At 45.0% G+C, this 13,727-nt stretch overlaps 1 protein-coding gene across 1 annotated transcript in view; it reads right to left on the bottom strand.

The window, feature by feature from the left end:
- ALKBH8 (alkB homolog 8, tRNA methyltransferase) overlaps positions 1-12,600 on the bottom strand; it is an 81,357-nt gene extending 68,757 nt beyond the window's left edge. The window contains exons 1-2 of the mRNA XM_090029868.1: positions 12,506-12,600; positions 2,506-2,699 (exon numbers count right to left, since the gene is read on the bottom strand). Of these exons, the coding sequence (XP_089885994.1) occupies positions 2,506-2,649 (144 nt within the window). The 5' untranslated portion in view covers positions 2,650-2,699; positions 12,506-12,600. The remainder of the gene's footprint in view (positions 1-2,505; positions 2,700-12,505) is intronic.
- Between the last annotated feature and the right edge of the window lie 1,127 nt (positions 12,601-13,727).

Here is a 13,727-nt window from a genome sequence, read left to right as displayed (position 1 = left end):
AACAAAAATAAAAATAAAAATAATCAGTGTTGATCACCAGTTTCTCTATCTGAAAACTGCAGTGCACAAGCACACCTGCATGACGAATAGAAACAAAACTGTTATCCCACGAGCAGTCTGTGATTGCTCTGCTTGATGTTCCAGATCAAGTATTTATATTCCGGTTAATCTGGTATGTCAGGATCAGAACTAAAGCAACCATTATTTGTTCCATACGTATTTTAATGGCCAGGGTTTTACAGAGTTATAGTCTACCTGGTAAAAATACCCATATGTGAGTATGTGTGTGGTAATCACAGCACTGCCTACAAACAAGTTACTGATGCATGGGTATCTAGCTACACTATTACTTTCAGGCGGCAGACAGTGAAATTGATAGCAGCCAGCAGTTTCACTTCTCCCGAAACTGATGTTTTTGCTGGAAATTTTGCAGGAGGTTACACCAAGGAAAGAACTAGCCTCAGACAAAGGTCCTTCACAAACATGAAAGGGAGAAAGTAGACTGGTCATCCAGCCTGAACCTTATTTAGGTTATCAGATTGTGTGTGTGGTTTGTGGAGACTGGCTGTTTAACTGGCGCAATACAAATAGTTGTCCTGTTGTCATTACGTTAAAAAAAAATGTTTTTAAATATTTATTTTGCAAAAGATGCATACTTTTAGAAAAATGTAAACTATAAAGCTTAATTGACTTCTGAATAGTTACGTTGCCATATTTGAAGATTGAATTTAATCAATTCCAGTAAAATGGAGAGGGCAAATGAAAAATAAGAAGTATGGAGTCTGGTATCAGTAGCTCTGTATAATTAGCAAGACTTAGCTCTGGTTGGACCCAGAAAAGCAGCTATCTTTCAGACATTTTCTCTCTTCAGTATCTTTCCTGAAAAGTTGCAGGCAATCTTTTTTTTTAGAGCATTTCTATTAAATGTTTTGTTACCCTATTTGAAAGCAGAATATAGAATACTCTACTCTTTCAAGAAGAAGCAAATAGTTCTTCCAAACAACAGTAAGTTAGCGTGAAAATTGAAAAAAAGAATTACTAAATGAAAAAAAGAGAGATTTTAAGGGTACCAGCATCCTAACAGTGAGTACTAGGTTCACGTATGAGCTCCTACTGACAGCATACCTGTATGGTAGCTCAGTTAATGCTATTATATTGAGGACATTATCAGCTTCTGCATTAAAGATAGTGTTTTTCAGAGGTTTTACAACCCAACCACAATCCAAAATGTAACAGTCAGGTTTGAAACAGCAAATAGTGAGCACTAGGTTCATAGTTGTATAAGTTCATTGTCATATATGAGCTTAGTCAAGAGTAGAATTTCAGGAGAGTTTCATCAATACCCAATCTGTGCACTGAACCACAAAAGTCAGAGTATTTCTCATCATCTGTTCTAAACTCAGCTTCAAATTCTGACTTACTACTAGTACTAACAGGCCAAGAATTAGGCATATTACCCACTAAGGAAAAAGAACAACAGTCTCAGCTCTAAAGCTTACTATGTACACTTGAATTTCAGATCTTAGCACTTTCCTACATAGCCACCTTCTCTGAAATCCTGATGACAACCAAGCCCAACTTTGCCACAGCACTTGCAAGACAATCAGCTACTATATATGAATGAGAAAGTCTGCAGGCTCAAACCGTGAGATAGAGGGGACACTGATAAAGAAAGCATGGTCACCAGTTTAGGGAGGAGATTACTGCAGAGAAAAACAAAGTAGGAAGGATTTCTAAAAGACTATATCTTAACAGAGAGTTTGAAAAAGAGAGATTGAGTTTTATGGAGGAGCATGGGAAGAAGGAATTAAAGAACTATGCAAAGCTAAAAGCAGGAAAGACTAAGACAGTAACATGGAAAAAGAAAAGGAGGCTGTAAAGTGACATTAACAATATGTAACATGCCAATAAAACAAACTTTGAGTCTCAAGACACCTTTTAAGAGTCAGTTTTCAGAGCAGAATTGTGATTTAGGTATCAAACTCATCTGGCCTCGCACCACTCATCCAGCCAATGGGACCAGCCCATAGGCTGGAAGAATGGTGCTGTGCCACAAATAGCCCCTCTCTGCCAGGCCGGATCCAGACACAGCAGAAACCAGCTGCATGGTACTGGTTTCCTTCCCTGGTGCTGCTGGGGCTTCAGTGCTGCTTTTTTCTCCCAAGTGCTGAGCAGCTAAGCTGGCAAGAGCACTGGCACTGGAGCCCCATAGGCAACTCAGAAAGAAGCTCAGTATCACAAGTGCTTGGCTGCCACCACAGAAACAATCCATAGTGTCGGGACTCATCCAGGTGCCTGGCTGCCATCAGGAGAAGAACCTCCATCATGGATCACTCAGCTCTTTGGGCTAGATACAGATCACGAGCCATATGTTTGACACCTCTGCTTTAGCCACAGTTTGACATGGGCCACATTTGACACCTCTGCTTTAGCCACAAGTGAACTGAGGGTATGGATAGGCTATTCCTGCGTACTGGCATAATAACAATAAGAGCTTCAAGTCACCTGAGTGGTGTGGGAAATGCATTCAATGCCCTCATGTCGCATTAAGGTATGTTGAGCCTTTATTTGTTTCCTCAATACTTTCTTCTTCATTTTACTGAGTTTCAAATTTTCTTGATGGGCATTGTCCACTTCCACGTCAGCCATGTGAAAAGTGAAAGCAACAGACAAGATACAAGATGTTGCTTTCAAGATTCCTAATGAAAAAGAAAGAAATCTTCATTAAGTAATTTATACAAAGGTCAATATTTCATTATTTTTAAAAAGCCATTGACACATGAAGCTCATATGTAAAAATATCAATTTCCTTTATTAGTAATAGCAACTACATTCTAACCTTTCCTTTAACATTAATCCTCCTTAGATGTTGGGTCAATATCCCTTGTCCATATGCAAAAAAAGAAGAAAACAAAACTCACCTCTGTCACACTATTGTGGTGAGATTATTTACCTACATCACAAACCCTATTTTGTGAAGAATGGAGATCTTCCTATACTTAAAGATTTTACAAACTCTTTTGGGGGCTCAATCAAAAATAGTTCCCAAACTATTTTCTCCCTTCAATTCAACCCTATAAAGTTCTCCCACCAAAAAATACTCTTATTAAAGCACAGTCTAATTAAATAAAGTTCAATCTGAAATGAAAATATTTCCCCCAAATTAGACGCTGGGGTCAGGAAGCCCTTTCAGTACAATATCTGATGCCAGATTCCTTTTTTCCACTTATGTTTCTTCCTCTTCATCCCCCTCCCCCCTCTGTCATTTAGCATATATTCTTGCATACAATATGCACCTTTTCCCTAAAACTCAGCTTTCCAAAATTGAGTCATGTGTATTAAGTGGGGAATCTGATTTTTTTTGCCAAGAATAGAAGTACCCTGCTTTGATTCCACACTGCAGCAGCTGTTGCATTACTATTCAGGTAGCTGAGGGAGCCCATTTACTTAATGGCTCATTTTCTTCACTCCAGAGGTGTTAATAATCATCTCTCTTTGTTAACAAGCTTGATTAATAGAACATCAAGACAACCTTTAAGGGCAATTTTGCTGTCTGCTAACTGCTTCTGGTATCTCTCCTATTCCATAGTCTTGGAGACTCTTCAGCTCTCTTCACATCCACCCATAAATCTATGTGTGGAGATCAGTGTTCAGTTGCAGCTAGGAATTCAGCTTTAGTTAAGCAGGAAAGGGAGGGTGAGTCAGCTGAAGATTAAGCTCTGTTCCTGCTCTGTGCAGACATAATGCTGGAAAAATCATTTTTCCTCATTCTGCCCATGAAAAAGGCACATATATTCCAGGCATGTTGTATATAAGAAAATACAGTATTCACAAACCCATTCTGTTTATTCTTCACTCAGCCCCTCTGCTGGGCATTTTATTTGGTTTCTGCCAACTACCCCCTCCTCACCCCCCCACACACACATTTTATTTGGTTTCCTCCTTTAATTTTCATCTCTCCTAAGCACACCAAGAAACTAACAAAATGTTTGTTCCACCACATTGGTTGCTCTGCTAATGAGCAACTTCAACTACTCTGACAATTCATGGGAGGAGCACTCTGCCAAATACGACTGATTGTGTAGTTTTCTCATCTGCATTGACAAACTCTACTTGTCTCAAGAAGTCAATGGGCCAACAACAGGTAAGGCGCTCATGGATCTGGTATTGGCCAAAGGGGATGATGTAGTGAACAACCTGAGAATCAAAGGGAAGCTGGGAGACAGTGATCATGAGTTGATCGCTTTCTCTATCCATGGCAAAGCTGGAAATGCAGTCAGCAATGCAGAAATCCTTGATTTTAGGAAAGACAACTTTCATAAGCTCAGGAGACTGGCTACCAAGGCCCTGAGAAACCAGAATCTAACAGAGAGAGGGGTCCATGATGAGTGGTTGCTCCTAAAGGACACGATCCTTGAAGCACAAGGGAAGTCCATCCCAGCCCATAGGAAAGGTAGCAAAAGGCCTGGGTGACCCCCACGGCTAAATAGGGGACTCACAGATCTCCTGTATCTGAAAAGAGAAGCCTACAAGGATTGGAAGTCAGGCTGTCAGCAATTCAGGCTGCTCCCCTGGGCTTTGTTGGCTAACACTGTATTTTCGGTAACCTAGTTGTGTTCCCCTCCTCACTCCCATCCCTCTAATGTTAGTCCCTTGCTTGGGCAATTTGCATCTCCCTACTGGCTTTGTCATCTTTTTGGATTCACAATCCTAAACATCTACTAATAAAATTCAATCTTTCTTTCCCTGTGCCTATTTACATTGTAAGCTTATTGGGACAGGATCTTTCTGTTCCTCTGTGTCTACACCATGCCTAGCACAAAACCTAGAGCTTGGCTTAAAATGCTCAATCCCAAGTCGATTTTTCAAGCTTGCAATGGTCAAGCATATTTGAAACCAGGCAAAAAATTATTTTCCAAAACTGGGGGGGGAGTGTTCAATACCTAGCAGCCTGAAGACTATGCCTAGATGAAAAACACATGTCCCACCACACCTCCCAAACCTGTGCCTGAAAACAGCCAGCTCCTTGTACTCTTCATTGAAGTAAACAATTTTCTGCCATTTGAAAGGGTGACTTCCTCCTTTCTTTCAGTTTTATATCTTGTTACCTTCCCTGGCTTCACAATACATTTTCATTTCTATCATAGATTGCAATATAACTGCCACCATTGTCCTCAATATCTGTTTTCCTCATCTTTGTCTCTCCATACCTCCTTAACACTTGAGAGGAGAGTCTGGATCCAAGTGAAAACTTTGGCAAAGCTCCTACTTACTTAAATGGGAATGGGATCTTTTACACTCATTCTTCCTTTCTGTATTTTCTACCTATTCACCTAATTTTTCCTTCGTCTCTTCTCCCATTTTTCTCAACAATCTCCCTAACGTCATGAATCTGACTGACAAGTGGTAATGACCTTCCCTGCTGGAAACCAATATCCTCTACTAAAAACCCAGAAGCCAGCATGAAAAACCGCAATGAATCTGGTTCAGGTGACTAGTACAAGGGTCCAGGGAATATGCAAATCTCCATTTCTATTCAGTCCTTGACCTCTTTTCTGAAGGATGTCATAGAGTCCCTAAATAGCCTCATATAGTCTCATATTTCCAACGGAGCTGAGAACCAGGGTAGATTAGCTTGTAGTTTGTAATACTGTGGCTAACCTGCTTCCAATACTCCATGTAGCCTGGATACCACTATACCGTACCTACTGAACTACAGTACAGCCAGAGCATAAAGTTCTAGATGTATCCTGAGAAAAGGACATGAAATTTGTCATTTCCTAGGATCCTATGATTTATATAACCTTATAAGTAGGGATCTGGGTTTTCAGTTTCCTGGGGAAAAACACACATTTTCCCCTATAAAACAGGAAACAGTGGGTTTCCTCTTTTGCAAACAGCTCTCCACAGGCAGGCAGATTTCAGCCTGCAACGAGCTGCTTGCAAAAGGGTGCAAAATCCCCAAGCCCTGTCCAGAGGGGGAGGGGAAGAGGGCAGGGACAGGGGCAGGACCTGAGAATTTGAGACCGCCCAGGGCTGGCTTAGACTCACTTTGCTTCCTGCAGCCTTTGGGATTAGTAGGGCCTGACCTACAGACCAGCCTTGCATCACTCATCCAACCCACAGGGCAAGAGGTTGAGTACCACTGCCCTAACGGAAACCACACTGGCATATGAAGATTGCAGATTCAGAATCATGTTCTTTTCTGGAATACTTTGTTTGCTTTCAATCATAATTAAATACTTAGAAAGTAATAATCCTATTAATATACATTTCAGAACCTGAGAAAATAAAAATTGGCCAAGTAAAGGCAAGGGAATGATCTGCTTAAACAAAAATGCACTGGATCTACATTTCACTTGGGAAGCACAAAGCACACAGAAAAACCAAAGAACAAAGTTAAAATTCCAGTTCATGTTCTACAAAAAAATTGAAGAACAGACCTTGAGAAATCAGTTAAAGTTTTCCTTAGACCAGGGAAAGGCAATTATTTTTGCTGGGGGGCCGCCTAATGAATTTTGGCAAGCTGTCGAGGGCCACATGGGTAGCCCCACCTCTTGACAGATGCCACAGCCCCGGTCACCATCTTGGGACCAGAAGTCCCACCCCCTAACCTCTGATCTTTGCTACCCCTCCCCTCACCACTCATGAGGAGGATCCGATGGAGACACCGGAGGAGAAGGTGGGTAGTTAGTCAACTCCTGCCCCAAGAGCAGACACAGGGTGGTGCTGGTGGGGGACTCCCTCCTAAGGGGCACCAAGGGACCCATCTGCTGTCAAGACCCCCTAGCCCATGAGGTCTGCTGCCCTGGGGCCCGCATCTGGGATGTTGAAGAGAGGACCCCTAGGCTCATCTGGCCCTCTTACCAACCCCATGCTCTTCATCCACATGGGCACGAATGACACGGCCAGGAGTACTCCAGACAGGGTCAAGAGTGACTACAGGGCTCTGGGAACTGGGCTCAAGGCATTGGGGGCACAGATAGTTTTCCTCTGTGCTTCCAGTTGCAGGCCACAGACTTAGGAGGGAGGGACGTGTCAAAGAAGTGAAACAATGACTCTGGCAGTGGTGCTACTGAGAGGGCTTCAGTTTCTTCAACCATAACACATACTTCAGAGAGAAGACTCCTGGGAAGGGACAGCATCCAACTCACGTGGAGGGGTAAGTCCCTGTTCTCAGCCAGGATGGAGGGGAAGGACTTGGTAGCAGTTTACCACTATATCAGGGGACTACATCAAGGGCTCAGCGAACAACTGTTCACCAGGGTGCCCTTGGGCAAAACCAGAAGTAATGGCCACAAACTCCTGAAAAAACATTTCAGGCTTAACACTAGGAAAAATTTCTTCACAGTTAGGGTGTCCAGACTGTGGAATAAACCCCTTCCGGAGGTGGTGCAATCACCTACCCTGGAAATCTTCAAGAGTTGCCTTTCCTGCCTAGTGCAGGGGGCTGGACCCAATGATCTTGGAAGGTCCCTTCCAGCCCCTTACAATCTATGAATCTATGAACCAGGGCAGGACACAGTAGGAACTGGCCCGGCTCTAAGGACTGGAGTTAGCAGTTCCCCCTAACCCTAATCCCCCCCCACATTCTTAGCTGAGTTTGCACTTCCAGATGGAGGAAGGACAGGGGAACAGCCCCAGGGTTGCCAGGCCAGACAGAGGCTCTGGGTTGGGGTGGGGCCAAGCTTGGTGGGCCTTGCTGCTGTGGCTGCTGCGTCCTGTCACCTGCCTTAGACAGGCAGCCATATTTCTAAATTTAACAATTTTCTAAATTTTTTAGGGACCCCTGCAGGCTGGACAAAATGGTCTGGCAGGCTGGATCCAGCCCGCAAACTGTATTTTGCCCACCCCTGCCTTAGAGCGACTCAAGACTGATCTCTGATATGCTCAAGCTGTTACTTTTAACTGGCAGCATTATGCAAAAAAGTGGAAAGAAAAGGCTTTCCCCTCTGTTAAAGAGAGATGAAATGCACAAACAACAGAAATGAAAAAACAAATCAACACCCAATTGAGGATTTGAAGGCAGTGATATAGACTCTGTAGAAAAGCTTACCTAACACTTGCTCATAAATGGGACCTAATTCTCCACTTCCTTGCACATACGGCTTTATTCCACACTGGCTGAAAGCAACAACAGAGCTCCCGTTGATTTTAGTGGTGCACGATCAGAACCTCAAACCACTACAAAACTAGCAAAGACATCTATAATCCTCATTTGTTAGCATTCTGCACTCACCTGACATACCAGAATGATTATAAAGGGCACAAAGATACAGAAAGTCAGATGCTATTTTTCTGAGCATTAAAAAACTGCTCCTTCAAAATTCACCAAAATTAAATAAAAATACCACAAATTGAATCTGAACTGTACTGGCAGTTTCAGTTCTACATGCAACAGGCCATATCATGTGACTGATATTAATGGGGAGAATTAGTGGAGAGCTCTATTACCACAGGACTGTACAGAACTAGTCTGATGTAGTTCATGAGTTATTTCTGAATAATAGGAAAGTGGCAGAAGGCAGGGCAGGTTGGCACCTTAAAGACTATTAGCTCATTCAGAAACATATAAACTTTTATAAGCAAAAACCTCATTTGTCAGATGCTAGTCCTTTCATAGCATTGTCAGATGTGCAAACACCTAAACGTGATTGTGGGAGGGTAGAAAGAAGCCCCCCTCCCAACATGTTCCATGGAGCCAAGCAGGGAGAAGCAGGACGCTGGTGGGGAGAGACAAACCACTGGCAGGGATACACAGGTGGGGGACCAGGGTAGGAGCAGCAGAGCTGGTCACGGGGCAAGAAGTCCCAGCGGCTACCAGGGAACCCCAGTGGAGAGGACCACATGTCGGGGCTCAGCGAGCCAAAGTTGGACAGAGGGGGTACAGCAGGGAGAACAAGACCGTCCCTGCAATCAAGAGGGAAGACCCGGCTGCACTGGAGCGTTCAGGTACCCCAGTGGGGAAGGGCGGCAAGTGACGGCCAGACCCAGCGGGCAGCTGGGTGAAGACAGAGGTGCAGGCGGCGACTGGCCCACAGCCCAGTGGGGAAGAGGTGACTCTCACCAGGTGTTTGGAACAGAAGTGATTAACTCCTAGCTTGCTGGTCCCTGGGAAAAGTAACCAGAGGAATGGATGAAGATTCATTCTCCCATCCCAGGGAGGCAGAGGGGACCCGGGGAGCCAGAGTCCCCATTATACTTCATCGGCAGATGCCGAACTTCTTCGCCTTGAGTGAAGAGACTTCTAAGTTATCGTTACCCCAGGCGGGGCATGTTTTAGTTATCCGGAGTGACTAACGGCCAAGCATACCCAACCCTGCTTGGGGCAGGCCTCACAGGTGAGAAGAGATCATCCCAGGGAAGATTACAGGGAGCAGAGTCCTCCCAAGACGTGGACGTGGTAAGGGTGGGATAACGGGGAAGTTCGGAGCCCCACAAAGAAAGGCCAGGGCCACGACCCCTCTGGGACCACCGACAGCAAACTGCCTCCCCAACTATCAACATCAAAGTCGTGGCAGGCGAGTAGGGGGCAGCACTCAGAACTATCTAGGTGGCCCCAGGGTGCAGTCTCACCCTCACGTCACTTATGAGAAAGGCGCCAACCAGAAAGTGCCTTACAACACCTACCAGCAACAATGATTCACAAGATAAATCCAGAGATTTCTAATAGGAAATCATGTTGTAAACATTCTGACCTCTTGTCTTTCTAAGGTCTTTATGCAGTCAAATAAGGAGTAAAAATAAGAGAAAACATTTTCTGAGAGGTGTCTGGAGTCTAAAAAGATTGAGAACCACTGTTCTAAGATCATTTAGTAGACTGTAGTTGGGCAACCTAGTTACCAGTAGATGGAGCACTATGACTAGTTGTAAAGTTGTTCTGGAGTTTTTTCATTTTTTCTGTTATGCAAACACTCACATACGCCCATCCTTCAAGACAGACAAATGTGATGCAAATATCTGGCTTTCAGTAGCGTTCAACAACTGAACTAACAACTGACTTCACTTGGATTGTGGGTGTTCTCTAATTCTGAAAAAATAGGGTAAAATGCAGATGTGCACAACCTTTTGGCCTCACAGGCTGGATATCAGACTACCCTGTGGGCCCAGATAGGCTATGGAGTGATCCTGTGTGCTAGCATGATCTAATGCACAGGAACATGTCCAGGCCACAGGGTTCCCCACGAGTCCGGAAATTTAGTAACAGAGGAACAGCAATTAACACGGTCTTTTCTGCTCCACCACCAGATTTCTGGAGCTGCAGGGAGCCCCATCGGCCAGATGACACAGCTCCACAGGCTTGATCCGGCCTGCAGGCTGAACACCAGTGATCTAAAGGCTTAGACAGCTAAAACATATTAGTAAGAACAGCAGTTGGTATGAGGAGAAATACTATTATTTAAAATTATTATAATTTAAAATATGATTATTTCTTGGTGATGTTTTTAATATTGTACATAAAACATACTGTAGTAAAATGCCACTGCATATACTCCACAGTTAATTATTAATCCAATGTAGAAGTACCCATAAATTAATACCTTTATACTTATTAATTGCTAAAGCCCCAACCTTTCAATGATACACATGCAAGGGATTCTTAAAGAACACCACTGACAACAACACACACCTTCCTAAGCATTTCTCACTGGAGATCAAGGCCTGGATTTTGTTCTGTACCTCCAAGGTCCTTCATTAAACTACTTTGCAAGTAATTAGCAAGATTAGGAAGCGTAACTCAAGACACTATTTTAGAAACAAAAGCTGGGCTGCTAAACTCCCAAGATTCAGAGTTTTTTATTGTTACCAAGATGGGGTCTTTTGCAAAATTGGTATTTAAAAAAGAGATGCCCTAAAATTCAGGGCTGGGCTTATCAAGGATCTGGACTACGGCCCAATCCCTCTCTAATGAAAAGAGATCTCAAAGTTGCTGGAACTCATTCAACTGATAGGTTCAGGGCAGCATCTTTTAAAAAAAGCAGCTGGAAATCAGCCCTGCTGTGCTCAGCGTGATACATGCACACAGTGAGAGCTTTCCCCTTCTCAAAGAGATGCCATAGTGTCAATAAGCAGATCTCAGCCAAGAAGCATGGAGCTACCTTGGATGGGCTGCAAGGGTGCTATGTGTGAGGGGGAGAGACTGTGACACTGACAACAGTCAGCTGCCTGTATGCTAGTTTGGGCAGGGCGGTAGAGAGCAGCAGAGCCTGGCTACAAGTGCCAGTGTGGATGGCACCATGACCACAGCTCTACTGCTTCTCTCCCTGATTCAGCATCAGCTGAGATACCTTGGTGCCTGCAGCCATGGACAGACCTAAGATTCTGTAAAAAGGTTGCAGATGGTGTGGTGCATTATCACATACAACACAACACATTTTTTCAGTTAAAAAGGAACTAAAAGTTTTACTAATGTGTTACGGACCTGGGGCTCTATGAATGAATTCAAGATCAAAGCACAAATTATATATATATGAATGCGTATTCCTTTGCTATATTATGTATTATGTATAACAAAACACAAGCTGGGCAAAAAATAATCAAGAGGCTATTTCATTAGTCCTATAGTCATTAGCATTTAATATGCATCTTTTTCAGATGGATGAGCATCTTGATAGTGCGTACAATGCTTCACTGAAAGTTATTTCCATGCTTCAGTGAATGTTCACCTGATGTAACATGTCTACATCTGAGTTAATATGTAGAGTTAAAAACGGTCTGCAGGGCTGTGAAATAGGAGCTACATGACCAGAAGCAGTGAAGGCCCCCTCTACACACTACACATTATGCACTTCACTGGCTATCTGTGCAGTTAATTTAGACCAGCCACACGTCCTAAGTGACTACCACCCAATAAAAAGGTCCCACCCAGCTATAAAAGGTCCCACCCGGCTGACAGGTGGCTCCCAGCACCAACCCGTTTTTGCCGAACCCCACACACGCACAGACAAGGCAGCGTGTTACTTCAACCCTGCTTGCCCGACATGGCTCACGGGTGCTGAGCACCTGTTAATTTTATTTGGTGGGTGCTTGAGCCCTGCAGGGCCTACAGCCAGGAGAGCCACGCAACCACCAGACTCTCCACCCCATGGTGTCCAGCAGCCGTGGGACTTTGGGTCGTGAAAGGCACTGGTGCTGCCCCAGCTGCGAGTCCCGTCAGCCACAAGACTCACGGCATTGGGGCCGAGGTAGGGGACCCGGGATGGCGACCCCAATTCCCTCCGTGCTGCCAACCAAGCCTGACAGCAGGGTGGTGCATCCCACAGGGGCCGGAGGCCCGATGGCGCTTCAGACCCTATCGGCCTTTCCCTGTCCCAGCAGAGCAGGGCGCTGGGAGCAAGGCCCGTGCAGAGGGAGGCCCGCAGGGCCACGCGGCATCCGCCTAGCCCAGCGCGGCGCGGTGGTGGGGCTGGTGTCGAAGAGGAATGCCCCGGGCCCCGACCCCCGACCCGGCCCAGGACTTCACCGCCCAGCTACGAGGGTTGATGGAGGGGAAGGAGCGCGTTACCTGGCGGGCGGCGGCCATGGCGACGCTGCGTACTACAACTCCCGGCAGCCTTCGCGGCGCCTTCGGCCGAGCCCCGCGTCTAACCCCGCCCCCTCGCGCCTTGCTTGCTTGCTCGCGCGCTCTTTTCCCGCCCTCCGTCCCTGAGCCAGTCAACTTTCCCCCCGCTTCCTCCGCCCCAGTCCTTTTTGGTTCTCGAGCCCTTCATCAGTGCTCCCGCCGCTCCCGAGCCGCTCTCCTCGAGCCATCCTGCACAAGGGAAGTGGCCCCCAGCAGAGAGCAGTATTGCCCGCCGAGCGACCTGCTTTCTCCACTGCCCCTCGCTCGAAGCATTTTCCTCATTTAAATCATTTCGGTTATTATAGTCTTCCTTACAAAGATAATGGCCCCCAAATTAGCATTTTAAAGGACAGAAAAGCTGCCAGTCTAGCTTTAGATGTGATGAAGGAGCTGGAAAGTAACACAGGAGGGGAAAGTAGAAAAGGACCAAGCGTGCAAAGATAAGGGCAGCGATGATCCTAGCCAGTGGAGGATTTACTGCGCAACAAACTGGGGGTGCAGGACAAATTTGACAAATGACTGAACCTAATAAGCACTGCAAGTTGCAGGTCCAGGTTTTCTGCGTGCTGTTGATGTAAAAATCGCGGTTCGTTTCTCGGGAGGCAAAAAAAACCTTCAGCCACAGACACGCTCTATTAGCAACACAAAAGGTATATATTTGCAAATAGGGTCAGAGAGAGAGACAAAAGATGAAACACTCTGCTGCCCCCGAGGGAAACTGCCCAGCTGGCTTTATCCCCTCTCTCCTGACCACGTGTGCAGAAGGAGGAACTTTTACAACTCATTTCCGATTCATACAAACATGTATGTGAATACGTCAAATCATGCGTCGCATGTGTATTATAATTAACTACTTAAGTATGCGGGGCGGATAGGCTTATATGTATTAATTCATTGCGCATGGGTAGAAAATATTTGAGGTTACAAGAGTTTGAATTTTTCCTTGCTTCAAGGCTAGAATTGCGATTTACTCTTATCTGCATGAGAAAAGCTGAGGAGTATATGCTTTACTGTAACAAAGAGATAGTAACTTTGCAAAACAAAGAGAGAGTGATACCTTAATACAAAGAGCTCTCAGTAGCTCTCCCAGTTCTCTCACCAGGGAGGGCTGACAGCTGCGCTGTTTTAACAAGACTTATTGATAATGCATTTTTAATAATATTTC

Source organism: Crocodylus siamensis, chromosome 1 (genome assembly GCF_052110815.1).
Source record: "Crocodylus siamensis isolate JL-2025a chromosome 1, ASM5211081v1, whole genome shotgun sequence".
Taxonomy (NCBI): Eukaryota; Metazoa; Chordata; order Crocodylia; family Crocodylidae; genus Crocodylus; species Crocodylus siamensis.
Note: the sequence above shows the minus strand (reverse complement) of the source record. Positions and strands in the feature narration are given on the sequence as shown.